The following is a 22,756-nucleotide window of genomic DNA, read 5'->3' as shown; positions in this document are numbered from 1 at the left end:
ATGGGTAACCACTCCAGCACAATGCCTGGAAAGACGGCTGTCGCCGGAGGCCGGGGGCAAGGCCAACTGCTTCACACCCCCAGTTTGGACGGTTACTTTTCCGTTGCCATGATAAAGCCCCATGACCAAAGCAGCTCAGGGGGAGAAAGGATTTATTTTGGCTTACAGTTCAGAAACAGAGTCCGTAACGGTGGGAAAGGCACGGCGGCAGGCGGCTGGAACAAGCCGCAGAGAGAGAGAAGTCACATCTGCACCCACAGGAAGCAGGGAGGGTGAAATAGAAATGGGCCGAGGCAAAGGACTGTCAAAGCGATCCACTTCCTTCAGCTAGGCCACCCCTCCTAAACCATCCAAACCTCCCTAAGCAGTGCCACCAGCTGAGGCCCAAGTTAACGAATACCTGAGCTCCTAGGGGGCCATTTCTCATTCAGATTACTACAGCAGGCCGGGTGGTGGTGGCAGCGGGGGCGCGCGCCTTTAATCCCAGTACTCGGGGAGGCAGAGGCAGGAGGATCTCTGTGAGTTCGAGGCCAGCCTGGGTTACAGAGTGAGTTCCAGGAAAAGCGCAAAGCTACACAGAGAAACCCTGTCTCAAAAAACCAAAATAAGTAAGTAAGTAAGTAAATAAATAAATAAAAATAAAAAAATTACTATAGCAGATAAACCACAGGGCTTACTGTGGTAAGCTGTGACTGGAGGGTCATACGCCTACCCTGCCCACCTACACCGAGTGTCTATGGAAGGAGGGTACATGACATCACTTTGGGATGAGCTCAGCCAGGATGATGCCCGTGTGAGTCGACAGGATTGCTGTGAAATAATACAGGCTGGGGTGTGACACTGTAACAGCGTCATAGTCCCTGGTGGGGAGGGGAGCTGCCGTTTCTTGAATTGGGTGCTGTGAACACGCAGGCTTCTCTGGGATAGGAGTGAAGACTGGGGATGCTGTTCAAAGCGTTGGAGCGTCAGATGTCTCCGAGTTAGCAGTGCCGACCTTCTCTGCCTTGCTCCCAACTTCCATCTCCTCTTCTGACTGCGTTCTCCTAGAATCATCTTCCTGAAGCTGGGAAGGAATGGGCCACGTCCTCCCACCGGGCACAGTCTGAGAAGGAAGTCTGGGTGGGTGGGCGTCGGAGGTAGGCAGCTCTAGGTATCTTGTGACAGGCAGCTCCCTTGGTGTGACAGGTGCCATCACCCATGTCCCCCACTTAAGGTGTTTATGGGGGGAATTTTTCTTGGTATGAAAAGGGAGCCATCTCAACTCCATTGTCTGGCAGGTGCTAGGACCAAGGCTAGCTCTGAGGAACACTGAGGCAAATGAAGGTCGTGGGAGAGGAGAGGAGGTAAGGGGCTGGTATCCCTCAGCCAGGCGGAGGCCCGCTGTTTAGCTGTTCAGATCCCCTCCCGAGTACTTGTCAGAAATGGGAACGGAAGCCGGAGAAGGGTGCAAACCGGGAAGTTGGATGAAGGGTGTGAGACATCTTCCTGCCCCATTTCTTAAAAATCGCATGTGAGGGCTTGGGAGGTGCTTATCATGTAAGAGTGTGGGTTCCCAGCGCTCAGAGGGTGGAAACAGGAAAACCCCAGATCTGGCTGGCTAGTTAGGCTAGCCAAACTGGTGAGCTCTGGGTTCAAGTGAGAGACTCTGCCTCAGTGTAGAGTGACTGAGGAAGACATCAGATGGCAACCTCTAGCCTCTGCATGTGTGTTCACAAGGATGCACACTCACTCATACACACATGTGAAAACACATGCACATGCATACCACACATTACACAAATAAAACCTACAGTGATCTTAAAAAAAAAAATTAAAATTTCTGAGTCTTTTGAAATACTGCCAATTCCAAAGGGACTCTATTCGGCTTTTCCAAGTTTGCAGTTGATTTCCTCATGTCTTCATATTTTACTTATGTCCAAAAGCTTAAGGATGGGATATCAAAGCCGCTGCAGGTCATAAAGAGGGGTGAAGTGCTGACTCATGCTGGAGTGGCCGGCCTGGGCTGGCCTTGGAAGCTTCATGATGTGTGGAAGGGCCAGAGGCGACCCTGAAGACCGCACAGCGTACACTTCCGTTTCCTGTGAAGTGACCGGGATCAGATTAGCGGCTGCTTTGGGCTAATGGGAAGGAAGGGATGAGGAGGGATGGCTGATGGGTGTGGGACTTCTTTGGGGGTTGTGTTTTAAAATTAGATGGGGATGATGCTTGTATGGAAATGTGAATATACTAAAAATATAGAGTTGTGCCCTTAACTGGGTGAATTTTGTCTTATGTTCAGTCAAGCTCTTAAAAAGAGGTAGGATCCCTTGATGGTTTTTGTAGTAATAGGACAGGCAATAATACAGGTCCAGTGTGTCTCATCTGAAGTATTTGGAATAAGAAGAGCTTCAAATCTCAGAGTAAGATATTTGCATATACATAAAGAGTTATTTTGAAGATGGGCCTCAGGTCTAAATGTGAAATTCCTAAGAAAGGTTTATTTCTGACCTTATGTAATGTTGGGGCCTTTTTTTTTTTCTTTTGAGACAGTCTCATGTATACCAGGCTGGTCTCCATCTTACTTTGATCTATCAGCCTCCTCTACCTCCTGAACGCTGAGATTACAGACCTGAGTTTTCTCAGTGCTGGAGACCAAGACATAGGCATCCTAGGAAAGCCTTTTACCAACCAAGCTCCTCCCCTGGCCCCTGAAAGCAATTCTGTACAACTGGGTAGCATGCCTACAATTTGGCTGGTACTTGTCATGTGAGATCAGTGTGGAACGTCCCACGGGTGTCACGATATTTCAGATTTTGGAGCATTTTGGAATTTAGAACTTTCAGAATTAAGACAATTTGTAGTCAGTCACTCTCTGGAAATTCTGGGATTTTTCACTGAAAGCATGTCCAGGCCATCCTTCCAGGGCATGCGCTTGGCTCATGCTACAGCAGGAGGACCCGAGTCTATGGACTCTATGGAGATGCCCTGAGGAGGGAATGAGAGCCATCATGTGGAAGGCATTTCACAGATACTCTTCCCTGTGCCTCGTGTTACCCTCCTCCGCTGTGCATGGTTAGAGATGAGTCCGGAAATCTCAGTAAACACCCACAAGGAAGGCCACCACAGGCAGCAGACCCAGGTTTTGGGGTGCTTCCACCCTATTGTTCACCCCCTTGTCATTGCCGGCTGCTGGCCAGTGGCTGTGCCTTTCTCACAGGGACAGCTAACCCAGGAAGGTCACCAGAGAGATGTTCTGTGAGGGGTTTTCTGCTTTGCATCCTCATCAAGGACCCCTGCTCCCTCCGGAAATGGTCATGACCCCTCTGCCCTGTTCCCGAGAAACAGCTCTTCCCAGGAGACCTTCCATGGAAGGAGAACGGTGGGAAAGTTCATGCAGGCATTTCAGGGAAACGTTTGCAAGTGTCATTAGCTTAGAGGAAATAGGCCTGTTTCAAGTGCTGGGGATCCCACAGCTCACTAATCAGATACTGCCTTTGGCTGTGGAGGGAGGGCCTAGCCTTGTAGCTAGGGAACTGGTTCTGTTTTGAAAGTGGCATTGCCATTGTGTGGTGGACAGGCCCTCAAAGGCCTAGTGGGTGGAAATGGAAGGAGAGGCGAATGGAAAAACAGTCCGTCCTCAGCCAGAATCAGAATGGCTGCTTATCAGAAACTCACTTCCTCAGGTTCCCATCTGGACCCGTGGTCCCAGAACAGAGGCAAGGGGTGAGGGCATGAACCGGGGTTTACACTCAAGACACTTCTCGTGTTCCTTGAAGATGGAGAAGCATGGCGTCACAGTGTCTGAGTCTCTTTCTGGGTCCTGTTACTGATCTGAAGGTGTCTCTGGCCACTGTCCCTACAGCTTTGTGGAAGGGTGAGTGGAGACTGAGCCACAGCAGGCTCCTTGCTTGCTGTCCCCGGAGCAGGCATCCTGCGTGGAGCATCCTGCGTGGAGCTCCTTAGGTGCAGAAGGAAACAGACAGATCTTACGGAAAGAAGTGCGCTGTTGAAAGAAACTTTTTCTCTCATAAAAGCCAGAGGGGCTGGCAGTGTAGCTCAGTTACTCAGGAATGGTCTTGCCTGCCACGCACAAGACACTAGGTTTGATGCCCAGCCCTGGGGGAGCATGAACATGTATGTTTTAATGGTAAGGAGCTCACATAGGATTTTAAAGCGTATCATGGAGGCTGGAGAGATGGCTCAGTGGTTAAAGAGCACTGGCTGCTCTTCCAGACGACCCAGGTTTGGTTCCCAGCACCCACATGGTGACACAACCACCTGTGGCTCCAGTTTCAGGGGGATCTGGTGCCCTTTTCTGGCCTCTGTAGGCACCATGGATACACATGGTGCACAGACTTCCATGGCAGGCAAAATACCCCTACACATAAAACAAAAATATGAAATCTTAAGAGTATCTCAAAGCAGCCATGTTTATTACTGACAGGATAAATAGAATGAAAGAGCCTGTCTAGGGACAGAACTTAGGGAATTTAGTCTTTATTCTCTGGAATGGGCAAATCAAAGCATTCACCGTGTAGATGTAAACCATTTTATCCAATGCAGTATTAAGACATTTGAAATGGTCATTATACTCAGTGGGTTGAGCATTATTCCCAGACTGAGCGTTGCTGTTCCCAGTGTCCTCTTGAGCAATGGTTCCCAGGAAAGAGATCTGCTTGATGTCAGACTTCCTGGCCTGAGAGCCTAACTTGAAGTCTAGCCGATGTGGGAAGCTTGCAAAACGTTCATCTACTGATTCGTACACACGTAGATGCAAACATGCATGCATGCATGTATGCCTCTGCATAGGTGGAAACATGCAAAGACATAAACAAAGCATTTATACAGGTCTGCACACATGTACACACAACTATGCATGCATTTATGTACGTCTTCACACACACACACACACACACACACACAAACATGAAACATACAACTTTGTTCTTGAATTTGTTTAATGTCCCCCCATTCTTTCCCCTTCCTTCTTGTTATCTATTTTTCCTGAGTGTCTCTGGCTGGCTTATTCACTATGTAGCCCAGGCTGGCCTCACACTTGTCAAGCTCCTCCTGCCTCTAACACCTGCGTTCTGGTGTGTTAGTCAGGACTAGCTTGGGTATCTTTTTAAGGCCGCTTTAAAGCTTCTGGGAAGGAGATAGACTATAGATAAGGAAATCGAATAAAATACAGCATGTAGAAAAAAAAGATGTAGAGAAAATGTACCAAGTTGAGTTGGTTGATTTGATGGAGGGTGCTGGTGATTGAGTAGATGTAATATTACCTTTGTCTAAAATCACCTCTATTTTAGAAAAATCAGCTTTGAGGAAGGCCGGTTTCCTACCATGTCTGGTAGAAGGAACATTCCTCGTCCAGCGGGGTGGGTCAGGAGGGTCTCTAGGATTCATAGCAGCCCCATGGGTTGGATGGGAAAGCTGACCCTGTTACCAGGAGAGCACAGTTGACCCATCGGATCCAAAGATTCTGCATCTGTGGATTCAATTAATTCTGGGTTCAGCCAAACCGCAAATAAGAAACATTTGGAAAAAATTTCTGGAAAGTTACAAAATGCAAAATTGAAATTTGCCTCAATGCAAGCACCAGGTCCAAACAGGCAGAGTGCTATGTGATAGTGCATCAGGTCCTGCAAGCAAGCAATATAGAGAGGCTATAAGGTGTATGGAGGGGGTCTGGAGTGGACTGTAGCATGCTGGGATCCGGGGATCAATTCTCAGCCTCCCCTCAAAAGTATACAGATGGATGTAGCAGGCTGTGTACACATACTAATGCAAGGAATTTAGGTGTCTGTGGGGTTTTGGCGTCCTAGGGGTGTCCTAGAATGTTGCTCACAGATATTGAGGGAACACTTAACCCCATTTGTTTTTTCAACTGATTGAAAGGTGAGATGTGCGTGCCAAGAAGTGATTACATAGGGCATTCAGTGAGCCTCTCTTGTATCTGAACATGGTCCTTGCTCTGAGGAGCGTATGCTTTGTAGTGTGTGTGTGTGTGTGTGTATGTGTGTGTGTGTGTGTGTGTGTGTGTGTATGTGTGGATATGTCTGTGACTGAGGATATGTGTGTGTGTCTGTGTGTTTGTGAGTGAGTGTATATGCAAATAAATTGTGTGTGTGTCTCTGAGTGTGTGTGTGAGTATATGTGTGTATGTGTCGCTCAGAAGCTATTGCAGGTGGTAGTGCAATCCAAGATGGTGGCAGTCTCGTGAGCTTGATGGGGAGGTGCTGTCTGAGAAAGGATTGAGGGAGAGGATTTCAGCGAGGGGCCACTGCCTGAGCAAGGAGCATGGCGTGGGCAGGAACAGACTGAATCAAAGGAGTAAGAGAACCACAGGATGGCCATGGATGGCGACCGTGTCAGGGACAGAGGCCGTGATGGAGACTGGAGATGTCTGCTAGGGTCAGATCTAGCCGGGCTCTGGGGAGATGCTTGAGTCTGCCCTTCCTGGCAGATGTGCATGAGGATTGCAGCTGCAGATAAAGGGTATTCCAAGGTCTGCCTGGCTTCCTGGGAGCGTGGGATGGGGGAGAGGGAGGGAAGCGGGAGGCGGGCTTGAGCCACAGACACTCCAGAATGCTTGCTGCTAACAAAGTGATATTTTTGTTGTTGCTGGGGGTAGTAGGTAGTAGAGAGCACAGATTAGGGAGAAAAATTGGAATTGTCTTGATGGAGTTTCTAGGGTAGCATTTTGCCAAAGTCCTCATCAGTTGGCACCATGTTCTAGATACTAGGTAGCTGTGGAGCCCTGTGGTTACATAGACTGGTTCTTTGAGCTGGTCCCTGAGAAGTCCCCAGTGAGCAAGTGTGAAAAAAAAGAAAAGAATTCTGACAAAAGGATTTAGAAGTGTGTTTTAAAATACATCTATTTTAATTGCCATCTGGTAATGATATTGGCTTACGAGGTTCAGTGTGACATGCAGTACATGTATGTATAATGACCAGGCAGGGGTAACTGCTGTATCTAATGATCATATCTTTGGTATGTATGAAGCCAAGTTATGCCAATCACAATGTAGTTGCATCTGAAGGTTTTGAACCTGGGCATAGGAAATCTAGTATTCCATTTTGGAGGAATGGTTCATTGCTTTAGGAGCCCGAGTCCTGAGCCTTTTCCTCATTGTTGCATGAATTTGATTGAACCTTGGACAGCTAATTTCAGTTGGAATCGTAGTACTTTGTTGTGTGTGTGTGTGCAAAAGATGGGCGATAATAGTTCTAGAAAACCTCATGTCATCAAGGAAGCTGGGGCAAGAGCTCTCCAGGGAACCTATGAGAGGTAATAGCATGTGCAAAGGCCCTGGGGTGAGAGGCAGCAGCCTGATGTAGCAACTGAAAGATGGCCTGTTCAGCTGGAGATAGAAGACAAGACAGAGACGTCTCGGGGTCCTGTTGTTGGGGTCAGCCAGGCTCTTGAAGGGCTCCTTGGGGACTTTAAAGTGTATTTGCAGTGCAAAGGAAGGCACCAGGGGATTTAAATCAAGGAGCCCTGTAAGGCTGATAGACATTCTGTCTGTGTGTGATCTTCATAACAAAGTCTGCAGGTAATACAATCCCCTTTAAAAGCAGCACGGAGACTTAGGACAGCAGAGCAGTGTACCCAGGGGCACCTGCGGGCAACCAGTGGGGCCAGCGGACATACTGAGCAGCCTGAGTTCATGGTCTTTGTCCGAAATATCAGCCTGCCTTAGTAATAATATTACAGCAAGCTCAGCTTCAAAATGTTTTAAACTCTTAAGATGAAAGATTGTCCTTAAATTACAGAGTGGAATTACACGGTAGAAACCTGAGTGGCTAGGAGTGCGCGGAGGCTGCTGGCTGCTTTGGAGAGGCCCATCGTACATGGCCCCGCTCCAGCCTCTCTGAGGCCTGACTGTCTACTGGGGCGTCTCACAGCAGCTGGGAGCACAAAGAAGGGTTTGGCTCCTCTAGCTGGCCCTCTGACACTGCCATTGTCCATAAGGACTCATTGTCCTCGGAATGCGCCCCAGGTCTCAGGCACGAGGATTTGATAAATCGGATCTGAGTAGTTCATGCACGGTTTCACGTGTCTGCTGTCCCATGTGAAGTTTCTCCCTGTGGAGCACTCAGCTGGCTTAAGTGCATTCCTAGACATTGTTGGAGAGATCATTGTCTCCAGTGGGAACCCGGGAGGCCCAGTGCAGGGTTCAAGTGGGTGAATACCTGCTCATGCGTTTCCCGGGGTGACGACCAATGTCTGTTCCTTCCTAGTTGACCATGTGGTTCCTGAGCCCGGGACAAGCCTGCTGGCTGCTTTTGATCAATGGAGGGAGTGGGCGGACAGCAAGTCCTGCTGCGACTATTCTCTGCACGTGGACATCACGGAGTGGCACAAGGGCATCCAGGAGGAGATGGAAGCTCTGGTGAAGGACCACGGTAGGTCTTGCCACTCCACCGGAGATGCTTTGTTCTCACTCAAAGCCTTCCTCGAGCAAGCAGTGGGAGGTTTTAGGCTACAGCTTAGGCTGACTACCCTACCCCAGTGTGGGAGCAGAAGCCTAGATGAGTAAGGCTTTGCCCTGGGGTGTCTTCTTGTGTAACAGCTTCCGACCGATCGCTGGCTTGAGGGTTCTGGTCTCAAGGAGTGATTGGCCCTCCAAGGCCCAGTGAGGCACTCGGTTTGTCTTTGAAGTGTTGGGGCAAGCATGTCATACAAACCTGTAAGAATGAGGCTCCCTGAGGAGGTTATGAGACTCTTCAAACCTGGGACAACCTGAAGGGCCTTTTCTGCTCCAGAGAATCCCAGGGATTGGGGAGGAAGGGTTCTCAGGGAGGACAGAGGTGTCTTCACTTCCCTCTAGGTGCCCCAGGACTCCTGCCCACAGGAGACTTGGGGGGCTCAGGTAGTGGAGCTGAACCACATGGTTTTCCTGGGCTGTGGAATAGGAGTCACTCTTTGGTATCACGGGGTCTTGATTTGTGGGGAAGTAGTACTAATTTTTTTGTTCTTAGCAGTTCAGAGTCAGAAACAGTACATGCTGTGAGTGAAAAGTGGAGGCAAATATCTAGGCATGGAAGCTGATGGGAAGCACCCACAGATCCGGTATAAAAGGCTCTAGGATGGGAAGCCAGCTTGTCCACAGACTAGCTGTGTGACGTGGGGCAATTCACGAAACACTTGAATCTTAATAATTTGAATTATTATCTGCCCTGTGAATATTGGACTAAGATGTTCTTTAAGTTCCTTCCTAGCATGGAGGTAACTATCCCCCTCCCCCAACCCTGCAAACTCTTACTTTTTCTTTTTTGACACTCAAGAACCATTTTAACAGAGTTTAAAAAAAAAAAACCCAAGATAGGTGAGTTGCCTGGAGGGCGGAGGAAGAGAGAAGAGAGAAAGAGAAAGATTATGCTGTTTGGGTGAAACTGGCATCATGGCAGCCATGGGGGGTGTCGGGAGGGGGGGCTGCAAAAGCTCAGAGAAGCAGCAGAGCTCAGAGTGTTAGAGACAGCACGCTTTGAAAACAGATGGAAAGAAGTGGAAAAGTTAACGTTTTTCTTTTTTCTGAGTAATTCAGAAAATCGAGCAGATGTGTGAAGCCTCATGGCTGTAGCCCTGAAACCTACTCCAGGAGGGAGCTGGAATTCTAGGATGGAAAGTCCATTCCCTTAGCTAAAGGGTAATTATTCCTCCCATCTTTTTAGCATGGCTTAAGGTGAACCTGCCTTCCAGAGGGGCAGTCCCTTAGCCAGGTGATTCCCTCTTAGGAGAGGAGACAGTGATACATCTCCATCCAGAAGTAGATCTCATTTTTTTTTTTTCAGCTAGGAGGCAACAGCTTCCCTTAATGGCCATTCAATGCTACTGTAACTTTTTTCCCACCTCTGAAGAGGTAACCCTAAAATCATTTTGGAACCAGACTAGGGCCCAGAGCTTCCAAACACACTTCTGGCATTTCTAGCTCCTAGTTAGAACTGTTCTTGCTTCTTGAGAATACCCAGATGCTGTTGGATTTTAACTTCCAATTCTTAGGGTCAGTCTATCCTAAATCAGTCTAGGCAGGTTACCATAGCAACTGTTGCCTAGCATGGAATGAAAAACTGGGATGCCCAGAGGCCTTTAGCTCAGGCAGCTTCCAGCATCCCCAGGTGGCTTGAATTAAGCTCCGAGGCTCTGAGGTTGTCAAGACAATTGTTTAGAATTGTGATGGTTCTTGGACAGGGATATTTGGTCTGGTGCCTCGGGAGGCAAGAACTCCAAGATGCTAGGATGGACAGCTGCTTGCCAAACTAATGGATTTTTTTCTCATTAAAAAAAAAAAAAAATGCTTCTTCAAACCAGCATGGCTTGCCAAAGAAAAGGCCATTTTCATAGTCAGAAGTTTGTAATTCATCTTCTTGTCAAAGTCAGAATAAATACTTACTTTGAGAAAGGTTTTTTTTTTGAAAAAAAGGTGATAAATGATATGTATATACATATATAGCATTAGAATTTTTTTAGAAAATTATTCATTTATGTGTATGAGTGTTTTGCTTGCACATGTGTCTCTGCACTGTGTGAGTGCCTGGTGCATGCAGAAGCCAGAAGAGGCTATTAGGTCCACTGGGACTGGAGTTATAGACAGCTATGAACCATCAGGTGGGTGCTGGGAACCAAACCTGAATCCTTTAGAAAAGCAGCCAGTGCTCTTAACCTCTGAGCTATCTCTCCAGCCCAAGATGCACAGTTTGAATCACTTCTAAGTGTGCAGTTGAGTGGACTTGCTCAACTTTCACCTTGGTTTGAATCCATCAGTATGGGGCCTCTGAGATGGGTCAACAGGTAAAGGCACTTGGCACTAAGCTTGATGACCTGAATTTGATTCCCAGTGCACACATGATGTAAGGACAGAACTGACTCCCCACAAGTTGTCCTCTGACCTCTATGTGCATGCTGTGGCATAAGCACACAAATGCAATAAAAACTCCCCAAACCATCACCACTATCCACCTTCAGAATTGTCATCTTGCTAAAATGAAAATCTGTCTCTGTAATTCCCCCTCTTCTTCCTCCAGCCTAGATAACCCCATCTGCCCTCTGTGACATTGATGGCTCTGTGTCCCTCCTGCACATGGGGTGTTGCCTCTCCATGACACTGACTGCTCTGTCCCTCCTGCACGTGGGGTGTTGCCTGTCCATGACACTGACTGCTCTGTGTCCCTCCTGCACATGGGGCGTTGCAGCACCTACCTTTTGTAACTGGGTTTTTCATTCAGTAGGATGGCTTCTGTGCTCATCCCCATTGTCCCACACAGCCACATTTTATTTGTAAGGCTGAAAGGTGTTCCGGCTTACACAGAGACCTCATTTTTTGTGTCTGTTCACCCACTGATGAGCCCTGGGCATGGGGTGGGGTGGCGTGGGGAGTGGGGTGGGGTGGGGCAGGTCGTTCCACCTTCTGATTGTTGTGAGTTATGCTGCTATGTGAGTACATTCACACTGCTGCTTTTAATTTTGCCAGACTTTCAAAGTCCCCAAACAGGAAAATCATAAGAAACCCAAAAACAATTTCCAGAAATCCTGTTCCCAGCTTCCCGTTGGCTTTGTCATTCTCTCTGTCTTTCTCTATCATGCTTTTTTCCTCTTCCACTCTGTGATGCTGAAGATTAAACCCAGGGCTTCATCAATGATAGTCCGGCCCTCTCCCACCGAGCTGTGTGCCAGCCCTTTGGAGTTTTGGGTTTTTGAGACAGGGTCTCTCTAAGCTTCCAACGCTGGCTTGAACTCACTCTGAAGCTCAGAGAGGTCTTGAAAGTGTGACCCCCCTGTTTCAGCTTTCCAAGTAGCTGGGATGACAGGCGTGTGGCTGCACAGCTGTTTTGTTGTTCCCATGGCGTCTCCACTTCTTTTTCTCTTCTTCTGCATCCTCTATACCCCCCTCCTCCCACAGATATGCACGGGCTCACGCCCATGTGTGAACAGCACTGTCTGTCTTCTAGGTTGTTTAGTTTAGGCGTATCTATTAAAACTCACGCATCTACCTCTCTTTGTCTGTCACTAGGTGTAAACTCCTTCCTCGTGTACATGGCTTTCAAAGATCGATTCCAGCTGACGGACTCCCAGGTAAGAAAGTCAGTCTTTCTCAGAAGGCTCCTGATGTTCTGTTTGGTCTGGTCACCGCTGCCATCTGGGGAAACATTCTTCCATGTGTGTATAGCCCGCCCATAGATTAATGGGCCATGGCTGGCAGATTTGGTTTCTGATGGAGTTGGCCTTTAATGGAGTCATGCTCTGCCAGACTCTGGAATCCAACCTTGTAACCTCTACTCAGGATACCGTGTGGCCTGGAGGTGGTACTGAGGGCCCCTCACCACACCTGTGCAGAGCTGTCCTCCTCTGCCTCTCACACCTCACTCCTGTCCTTTTGGTTGGGCTGCCTCTGTGAATGGCAGAGTGGCCTGACGCAGTCCCCTTGAGAGTATGGCTAAGCCCGGCCTACCAGAGCAGCCTGGATGCCATTTCTCCTCCACCAAGGGGGTTTCCTTTGACCTGGAAGATTCAGGTTCTGGTCTCTGAGCTTGCCCTCTTCTTCCTCAGATCTATGAAGTGCTGAGCGTCATCCGGGATATTGGTGCCATAGCTCAAGTCCATGCAGAGAATGGTGACATCATTGCAGAGGTATGGGACTCTCCCTCTCACATTCTTTTTTCATCTTGCAGAAAGCAAGCCCAAGAATGTAGGACAGCTTTGGGAGCTGAACACCAGTGTGGAAATCCAGAGGGCCTGGTGTTCTGGTACTGGGGCTCAGTCAGTGATCTCCTGCTAGTGTTCTTAGGGCATGTGGCTCGTTCCCACTCTCGAAAGGCCCTTTCCCTTGGCACAGCAATGCAGCTGTTCTGGATGGAGTCTGAGGAACACCCTGTTTACACCTGGGCATCATCATATACTCTGCTGTGGGCCAAGAGTGTGTCTCTACTTGTAGCTTTCCCAGGGAAGGTTCTCAACCTTCCTAATGCTGTGACCCTTTAATACAGTTCCTCATATTGTGGTGACCCCCAACCGTAAAATTATTTCATTGCTACTTCATAACTGTAATTTTGCCACTGTTATGAATCATAATGCAAATATCTGATGTGCAGGACATCCATTGACCCCCAAAAGGGTCAAGACCACAGTTCGAGAACCACTGAGCCATCTTGCTCAAGTGGGACTGGGATTAGTGGAGTGACCCCTTCGTTTCTGAGGTCTGGGATGACACTGTGGATCCAGCAGGGCCCACTGTACTTCTTGCTAGGGAGTGTTCTGCCCAGCTCTCTAGCTGTCAGCCACCTGAAACCCACCTCCTCTGACCACTTGGCTTTTTCTGCACATTACAGGAACAGCAGAGGATCCTGGATCTGGGCATCACGGGCCCTGAGGGACATGTGCTGAGCCGACCAGAGGAGGTGAACATCTGGGAGTGGGATGTGTGACTTGGTGTCTCTTGGACTCTGTGCAGAACAACCCCCCCCCCCCAGTACCCGTTAAAAGTGGGGCTATTTGGATGCACACTGGTCTTTCAAAGAAATGAGTGCATGTGTGCGCATGTGCATACCCACCAGCAATACCATCAGGCCCCCCAAACATAAGATGGAATCACAGAGCCCTTTTACATCTCTGAAACACACATGAGGAGCCCTCACCCAGTGCAGCATGCTCAATGGGTCCTAGTGGTCAGAACCAATTGAAAACTGTGAGCAGGATTAGCCCAGGCTATAAAGCATAGTTACCACACTAGACAATGGAGTCAGAGGCTGCAGGTATCATGTTGTGGGAGATAGGAGTTTTTATCACTAGAGTTTTAACATTACACTACTTTACAGTGTCGTAGTTAGGGTCCTTATTGCTGTGAAGAGACACCATGACCATGGCAACTCTTATAAAGAAAACATTTGATTGGGACTGGCTTGCTTACAGGTTCAGAGGTTCAGTCCATTATCATCATGACAGGGAGCATGGCAGTGTGCAGGAAGTCAACTGAAAGTCACACTGAGAGAAACTTGAACAAAAGAGACCTCAAAGCCTGCTCCCACAGTGACACACTTCCTCCAACAAGGCCACACCTCCTAATAGTGCCACTCCCTTTGGAGGCCATTTTTCTTTCAAACCACCACACGGAGGCTGGTCCTTCAGTAAGGGTGAAGGTCAATCTAACAGCCATCTGACAGCTCTGAGGGAAGAGGATGATGGGGGAGTTCTGCAAGGAACATTCTAGATGGTGAAGATGTGGTAGAGGTTATGAGGAGACCCTCAGGGACCTGGATAGATGGAGGCTCAACATTTAAGGTGTCCCTTCCAGAAACAGACCAGACCAGAGGAGGATGTTTGGTCAGTGATCTGTGAAGGAGCTGGGGCCACCAGATCCCAGAGCTTGCCAGAACAAAGCACGGAAACAGGAAGGATGCCCGTGGGTCTCCATGAAGGAGATCGTTATCAGGGAGCCCCCGTTGTGACTGAGCCTTTAAACAGAAAGCTTCAATCCATTTGTCTGTGGCTCAGCTAAAGTGGCCTCTCTTAGGCTATTGTCATACAGAATTGCAAAATACCCCGGGGCCCAGTTACAGACATCCCCCAAGGGCCAGCAGGTCTAGGAGCATGGCATGGTGGGAGGAGGCTTTTCAGCTGATTTGGAGGTGCCCAGCTTATGCCAGGCTCTGAGCCTGATGATGCCCTGAGTAATTTCACCCCATGACAGTCCTGTGAGGTGAGGCCAGATGTAGGGATTTTAGAGGTGCAAAGACAGGGGATGGGAGGGGGGAGGGAGGGAGGGAGGGAGGGGCTGGCAGAATAGTCAGGACTCTGGGTCCTCCACTCTTGCTGTTCCTTCGGGGAGTGTTCAGTGTGCCAAACTGAGTCTGTTGTGTGTTCAACTCTGAGGGGGGCGGCAGGAAGGATCGAACACGGAGCCATTCTGAGTGGACTTGCAGGATAGCCCACTTCGGAAGAAACCGCCAGCAGCACACAGGACACAACGTTAAATAACGATTTCACTTTTGTGTGGTGGCGTCAGGATCTCTTCCATGGCAGGTGCCATGATGGCCAGCTTGCATTTGAGCTTTGCAGAACACCTTCCTGCCACCATATGCTTCTCTTTGCAGCCCACCAGGTGGCCCGCTCAGTGGGATTTCCCCTGGTGTTTAGCTAAAAAAAGATGGAAAAAAGGAGACTTTTTTTAAAGAACGCAGGACTCTAGGGATGCCCCGTCTTCGGAGGTGGTTCAGTGTGACAAGCCTGTGTTCCGATCACACCAGTGCCTGGCCCCGTGTGGCAGTGAGCTGAGCCGGGGAATGGGCCTCTCTGAAAGGGACTGCCCATGAGCTGGTGACACAGAGGCAGACAGGAAGTGTATAGATGTAGGCTAGAAGGTGACTGGCTACCAGCAAGGGACAGCTGTCAGAGCCTGGGGCCTGTGAGGAAAGTGGCCACTCAGATGTGTACAGTGAAGCCATCGCAGAGACACCTTCCCAGCTTGGCCTGAGTTGTGCAGGTTGCCAAGGTGGGAGAGGCTGTCCAGAGACTGCCGGACATATCTGGACTCTGCTATGGGTCCCTGGATAGGTCATTTCCCTGTGTGTTTGTGCTGGTCAGTCTATGACACCACACAGATAACCTCCCAGATGTCTGAGATCTTTAGAAGGAAAAGAGGTTTTATTTTTAAGCTGTTATATCCTTTCCAGAAGATGTAAAGAGACTTCCGTCAGGGCCCAGTGCACGTACAGCGCTATCTGCTGCGGCTCGGGGGCTGGAGTGTTTTGATGGGACGGTGGAGAGCGAGGTTTAAATACCCTCTTCTTCCAGAGAGCTGGCATTTTAGTTTGGCCTCTGTCCAATTTCAGGCCACTCTGTGGGGCCAGATGGAGTCTGAATTCCATTCACAGTGTGTATGCAAATCCAGACAGACCCCTGGGACCAGGGTTTTTCTTCACTAGTTTTCGTGGAAGCCGGTCCCATTTGGCCTCTTAATTAGAGCCATTGCACACCCCACTTTACTGAGGGCAGGCCTGTAGACCCAGTCATTATTTATAGTGTGTCTGTCCCTTTGTGAAGGGTCTGTGCTGGGACATCAATAGGGTTGTTTCTGGCTTCCCCTCAAAGTGTTGAGCATCTTGGAGTCCCCTTCATTCACACTTCACACTAGAGACATCTGAGCTGGCAGCCCAGCAGGAGGCTCCGGGAGGGGAAGGAGTCCAGGGAGCCAGAGGGAGGCTCCCTTCAGCCATCCCTGGAATGGGAAACATTTGAGTGTTGGGTGAGTGTTTTTGAAGCTGTGTGCTTTTCTGTAGATCTGTAGACTCCCTTCACATAGTTTCATGCCCAGAAGCTGAGTGTGAATGAGGCTTGGTCTCTCTCACTGGAATGAGCACTTAGAGCTGCGACAGACCCCAGCCCTGCCATGCCCCAGTGGGAACAGGATTAGTGAAGTCAACTCAGGGAGGAGTACATCTCTCTCCTGGGAGAAGTGGCAGCCTGGCCTTTAAAGATACATTAATAAGATGAAACCATTCATTTGTGCAGCAACGAGTTTTGAACGTCTAGTGGGTACCAGCTCTGCTTTGAGGATGTTAGGAGTGGGGCATGATGGGTAGAGAAAGAATAAGACCATCCCCCCCTTCTCACCTGCCAGAGTTTACACCACAATGTCTCCTTAGGCAGTAGCCTTTTGGGAGGTTTCATCGGTCACAGCGAACACACATTGTTGTACATAACGTGTACCTCCATACAAGGCGGCTTTCCTGGTTGGGCGTTCAGCAGACCTGACATGGGATCTGAAATTCCATTCCTTGAGGATCAGATATAAAGAGCCAGATGGTTGACTTGGGTGGCTCTTCATCTGTGCTGAAGGTCGTACCAGGCTGTGGCTGGCCAGTCACGCTCTCGGAGAGCAGGCTGCTGCCTGCTTCATTCCCGAGCCCTGTGAAGCCTGTTTTGTTTTGTGGGTGATGCTGGCTGGGTGCACAAGTTATCTGGCAGACTCGGCTCCAGAGTCACAGACATTAAATGCCCTCACTCAGGATCGTGAGAGCAGAGTGAATAGCCACATTGAGATCAGCCAAGGGCTGTGAATGTATGGTGCTTCTCCAATGTGAGGAAGTGAAATTGTTACCTGAGCTAGGGGCAAAGCCTGGGCGTTGGCCGCCCTGACGAGCTTGGCTTGACCGTCATCTCAGTAGGTGAGTTAGAGAAATAAGCTGTGGTTGGAAGCAGAGAAAGGAAGCAGTTGAGTGTAGTCACACTGGGAAGAGGAACAGAGAGATCCGTAAGCGCATCTTCAGAGGCCTGACAAAATTTCAGTTTAAGCAGTAGGCTGCTGGTCATGGTGGTACACTTGGTGGGCTATGATGAAGAGGCGAGGAGGCGGGATCAGGAGTTTCTGGCCAGCCTGGAACTTTAGTTCAGTAGTTAAGAATGCACCCGAGCTCACACCGCTCTTGCAAGGGACCTGAATTTGGGTCTCAGCACCCACATCAGGCAGCTCACGACTGCCTGCCTGTACTTTGGGTAGATCCAAAGCCTCCGGCCTCCACAGGCACCAGAACTCATGTACACAGACCTGCACACAGATGGACACATAGTTAAAAAACAAACAAACAAACAAACAAACAAACAAAAATAACAGCTTTTAAGTAGAAGACAAGAAGTATGCATAGCCAGGCAGTCCCCATCATGGCGAGGTCCCTCCCAACCATCGTTGTCTTGGCTGCGGCGTCCTGGAAGGTGTTCTGTCAAGTCAGAACTGTGTGAACTGTCTTCTCTGGGGACAAGTTCCTCTTCTGGCAGGCACCCAGCTTCAGCCTTTTCCTTCTCCCGTCATAAAATTTCTCCTCAGGAAATTCTAATTTCTTAGGGACCATTGTTTCAGTAGTTTGAAAACTAAAGGGAGTGACCCAAGTATCTCTTCAGAATTTCTTGTTTCCTGCCAATCATCCCGCAGGGTGGTTACAACCCACATGGCTAGGTTCTATTCCGGAGTTACTAGTGTGAGTCTAGGCGGGGCCCCGAGGATCTATGTCCTGGGTGCCACTTGGGAAAGAACCTTGAGGGATGCATCTGTCTCTGTTGGTGAATGAGGACAAAGTTGGGCCTGAGGGTGGGCTGGGTCTTCAGGCTTGTCTGTCTGTCCTCCCGTAGGTCGAGGCTGAAGCCGTTAACCGCTCCGTCACCATTGCCAATCAGACCAACTGTCCCTTGTATGTCACCAAAGTGATGAGCAAGAGCGCGGCTGACGTCATCGCCCAGGCACGGAAGAAGGGTGAGCTGTGTGGGCCTTGCGGACGTACTGTGGGCAGGTGGAAGGAAGGAGCCTGCGCACTGAGGAGTCTCTTTCTTTCCGACCCTCATGCCAACTGGGCCACTTTGATCACGTCCCAACATTAACCTAATTGTAGCCCAGCAGAGCGGGGAGCTCTGGTTTCCTCTCTTTGTTCCATGTCCGTGCCCTTGTTTGTATCTAGTGAAAGCCAAGGCCATGTGGGCAGGGAGCCCCCTCTCTATAAGTGGATTTTTTTTCAACATGATTCTGTGTAAACAGCCTAGTTACACACATTAAAGCGGCAACGAACGAGGGAATTCCACGTAGTTTATCTGAGAGTCAAAAGGGGTTTATTTTGGGGCGTCTTACAACCAGCAAAGGGATCGGTTACAGAATCCGGGAGAGGTGAGGTGCAGTCCAAGGCAGCTCTCTCTGGAGAACTCTGACTTGGTCTGCAATCCAGCATCCAGGATCACAAGGTAGCCAAGAGAGCGAGCACGTTCGCATCTCAGGTCTTAAGGGGTCCCCGTCTCAGCCACACCCCGGGTGTGGGCAGGTACCTAGCAGTTACCTGCTGCCTACTAGGGGCGATGCTTCAGGGGTGAAGTACAGACAACCACCCCTACAATACATAGGTTACATCACTTTTCACTGGCTACAGATCCCCTCTGGGAAGTGCTATTGTGCAAAATGTGTCTTCCCTCCATCTTGGGGGGGGGGTTTCTACTGGGGGACAGTCAGAGTCTTGTGCGGGACACATATGTTTAGCCACCTCAAGTTACTTCCTGCCAGTATACTGTGGATGCCTTCTGAGTGAAGCTGAGACAAGTCCTGGAAACTAATCCACTAAGTGTTCCTTCCAGCACTTTCCCTCGGGGATGTTCCGTGGAGCACCTTGTACATTATGAATAAGCAGCTCCCTTGTCAGCTGCTGAGTCTGGCTAACCACACCGTGACATGCTTTCTGCTTAGGAGTTAGCCCAGCACATAGAGCCGGCAAGCAGGGCACGGACTGATGGGAACCTTAGCCTGATCCGAAGTGAACATTGCCAAAGGGATTCCTATCTCTCTTCTTGTGTATCTTTCCAGCCCGCGTATCTCCATTTATCTCTCTTTTCCCTCCTCGCTGGTGCTCCCCTCCCCCTCCCCCTCTGCCTCTGTCCGGTTTGGTCTGTACAGCTGTTCCCACGTCTCTGTGTGATCCACATGGGGCTGTGGGATGTTTTCAGTGGTGGGTGACTGGGTACAAGCTCTGGAAGGAATCGCTCCATGGCTACTCAGTTAGCCTGTCCCAAAGATGGCCTCCAGACATACCCTGTGGTTTCTGGCCCCTGCTCTTCGGAGCTTTCTGGGGCTCTCCATTTGACCAGTTGCTAGACTATTAATTTTTGTGAGCCTGCCCTCTCCTGGCTGTTTGGAGAAACTGCCTTTTATTTAGTAGTAGTAGTAGTAGTAGTAGTAGTAGTAGCAGCAGCAGCAGCAGTAGCAGCAGCAGCAATATCATTTTGGTATTTTCAGACATGTAGCCCAGGCTGGCCTGGAACTCACTGTGTAGCTTTGGATGACCATGAGTTCCCGACCCTCCTGCTTCCCTCTCCTGAGTGCTGGAATCACAGGTGTGCACCACTGTTCCCTGTTGAAATACGCATCTCGAATTTGGTCAGCGTTGGCTTGGAGTTATTTTTTGAGGAGACCCTGTAGGTGGTGACTGAACCCGCGGTCCTTTGTTACCCAGGCACACTTGTGAGGTGGCTGGGCGTTCAGCTTCAACACCGAACACCTTTCCTGGTGCCACTGCTTCCATGTAGCATGGGTACAGTGGGTACAGTGCCTGGAAAGGGGGGACATGGTAGACAGCGGATTTTGTGTATTTTACTGGTCTTTCTGCACCCATATGCTAATAAGGACTCAGGTAAGGCAAACATTCACATGACTTTGTATCGTGGCCTTCCTGTCCAAAGTGTAAACCATCATAGACTCACCTGGTTAGAGGGAGGGGTCAGCCTTTGGACAGACCACAGCTGGGGTGGAGTCACGAGCCAGCTCTCCCTCAGCACCAAAGTCTCTGTTCCTTCCCAATCCTCTGGCCTTCCCCGAAGGGTGAGACTATGCATGCTCGTGAAGTGTACAGTTTCACTCCAGCATTCTGCTTTGGGGACCAGAGCAGAATGTTGATTTTGCTAACCTTTGAGCCTGGCCAAAAGAGGAAGCAGTTCAGTTAGTTCTGTTCCAGAACCTTCCATGCATGAACCCAGCTGTGCCCATGCCATCCTCCTCAGGGTGGCCTTGGCACTCAAGCTGTTGCTCTGCCTTCCTTCAAAACCTTGAAGTCGGACAGACCCACGTCGCTGGGGAGTTCCACGGTCTTCAGGTGCTAACAAGGAAGAGCAGCAGAAGACTCTAGCCCTCTAGAGGGCTGAGAAGGCTCTTGCCACCCTGTTGGAATTTCTTATCCCCCTCAGGAGGCAGCCCGGGCAGCAGCCTTCATTTTTTCTTTTATTCGCCGAGCTTGGGAAGAGCAGAGTTGAGCTTGGTGACTGGGCCTCTAACTCCAGGCGCCAAATCTCCATGTTAATGTTTGACCAACTCATCTTTCCCCTTGAGGGTTGTTTTAGTAGAGGGAAATTTTTGTGGTCCGTGTGGGTTGGGGCTTAGTTCAACAAATATTCTTGAACACCAAGGGAACAGTAGCAGACTGTATCAGGGTTTGTTCCCTGGGATGAATAACACTGTTCAGGATCAGACCCTACTTTATGGTGCTTCAGTCACGTGACTTACATCTCAAGGTCTGTTTCCCACTTGCAAAGGGATGGCTGTGGTAGTGACTCCCCTCCCAGAGGGATGCTTGGGTTTAAAGGAGATAATGAGGGTAGAGCTGTGTCCAGTGACCGGCCATCCTTGCCACTGAGGGATGGAAAGATGGTGTAATCTGGAGTGTGTGCTCAGCAAACCAAGATGGAGTTGATGGTGTGCTTTCCCTGTGCGGTGTTTTAGGCCTCAGTGCCAGGAGCAAAAAGTGGTCTTGACCCCAAGCATCCCTTGGCGGGAGGGTGAGGCAGGAGCAGAAAGTCATGAGGGGAGTGATCAGTGCTCTTGTGACCACGGCAGGGCTAGAGTACGGGATAGAGAGCCTGTGAGGTTCAGGCTGTGGGAAGGACTCAGAACAACAGTGGTAACGTTAGTAAACATTGGCGAGCCCTTCTTTGCCTCTGCCATAAACTTCCCTACCACAGACCCACTGGTCCTGTGTGAAAGGCGGGAGGTGTTAGGGCTAATGGGGAAAGGAGGGGAACAGGAGACTATGGGGTGAAAGGTCCCCGAAGGCTACAGCTGTATGCCAGCTAGACCCAGCACGCTGGCAGCTTGCCTTTTCTGAGTGACCCCGCGGTCGCTGTTATTCTGTGCCATGCAGCAGGACACCCTTTACCAACCTCATTGTGCAGAGAGGGACATTAACCGCACCAGGACTGGAATACATTATCCATACATTTTGTCTTGTCTTTCTTACTTTCTGTTTAATTTTCATGAATTCCTGGGATTTGAACCCACAACCTTGCACATTAGACAAGTTAGACAAGCGTTTTTTTCTCTAAACTGTAGCCTGGCACCTCATCTTACTTGGTATTTTGGGGCAACGTCTCACTATGTTGCTCAGGCTGGACATGAACTTGTAATCCTCCTGCTTCAGCCTCCTGAGTAGCTGGGATTATAGGCCTGTACTATCAAGTCCTGGCTTGGGTTTTAGTCTTAAGAATTTAGACAGTGGTTGATTCAATAAGCTCATGTCACGGAAGAGAAATTGAAATGCAGAAACTGAACATGTTGTTCCCAATCATCCAGCCAGTGAGAAGTAACAGCCATGATTCCAGATACCTGCCGTCTGTTTGTCCTGAGTGTCCAGGGTGGAGACTTCTCCCTCAGGCTGCCTTTTGTTCATGTGAGGAGTCTTGGGTGGCTGTAGATACCTTCCTGAGGGAGTGATAACCTGTGGGCAGTACCTGCTGATGTCACCCCATGGGTACCCTTCTTGCCCCTCCTTACTCACCCTTAGAACCAAAGAACAGCCACATTCAAACAATCATGGCTGCTGAGGAACACTAAACCCAAGTCCAAGACAAGACTTCTCTTGACCTACAGGCCAACAGGGAGGGATGTTGGCCATCATGAAAATCCTGTGGTCATGTGATCCATGAAGACTATTTCACCTTGGGGATGAGTCCTTAGGGTTAAACTAAGGATTACTTTACCACGTAGTAATCTTGAACCAGACTTGAGATTGAGGGTGCCAGGTGGGTTGGATTGTGAATGTCACAGACTCGTAGCAGAGTCCCTTAGTCAGAGAAACAGCCCACTGGGGGGTGGCGGAGAGGACAAGAAGAAGACAGAGGTGGATTTATTTCAAGGCATTGCCTCATGCAGTAATGGAGCCGGAGTGTGAAATCTTCAGAGAGGGCCAGCAGGCTGGAGATGTAGGTGATAGATGGTGGTGGCGCTCACATCTGAAGGCTGTGTGGAGACAGAAGCCTTCCCTAGTC

General features: G+C 49.5%; 1 protein-coding gene across 2 annotated transcripts in view; it reads left to right on the top strand.

Annotated features, from left to right (window-relative positions):
* The window catches only part of Dpysl2 (dihydropyrimidinase like 2), a 103,352-nt gene that overhangs the window by 65,603 nt on the left and 14,993 nt on the right, over window positions 1–22,756 (top strand). For both annotated transcript variants that reach the window (XM_042285062.2, XM_006988760.4), the window contains exons 4-8: window positions 8,224–8,388; window positions 11,994–12,055; window positions 12,530–12,610; window positions 13,309–13,377; window positions 18,101–18,221. In XM_042285062.2, the coding sequence (XP_042140996.1) occupies window positions 8,224–8,388; window positions 11,994–12,055; window positions 12,530–12,610; window positions 13,309–13,377; window positions 18,101–18,221 (498 nt within the window). The remainder of the gene's footprint in view (window positions 1–8,223; window positions 8,389–11,993; window positions 12,056–12,529; window positions 12,611–13,308; window positions 13,378–18,100; window positions 18,222–22,756) is intronic.

The sequence above is a fragment of the Peromyscus maniculatus genome, chromosome 9 (assembly GCF_049852395.1).
Source record: "Peromyscus maniculatus bairdii isolate BWxNUB_F1_BW_parent chromosome 9, HU_Pman_BW_mat_3.1, whole genome shotgun sequence".
NCBI lineage: Eukaryota > Metazoa > Chordata > Mammalia > Rodentia > Cricetidae > Peromyscus > Peromyscus maniculatus.
Note: the sequence above shows the minus strand (reverse complement) of the source record. Positions and strands in the feature narration are given on the sequence as shown.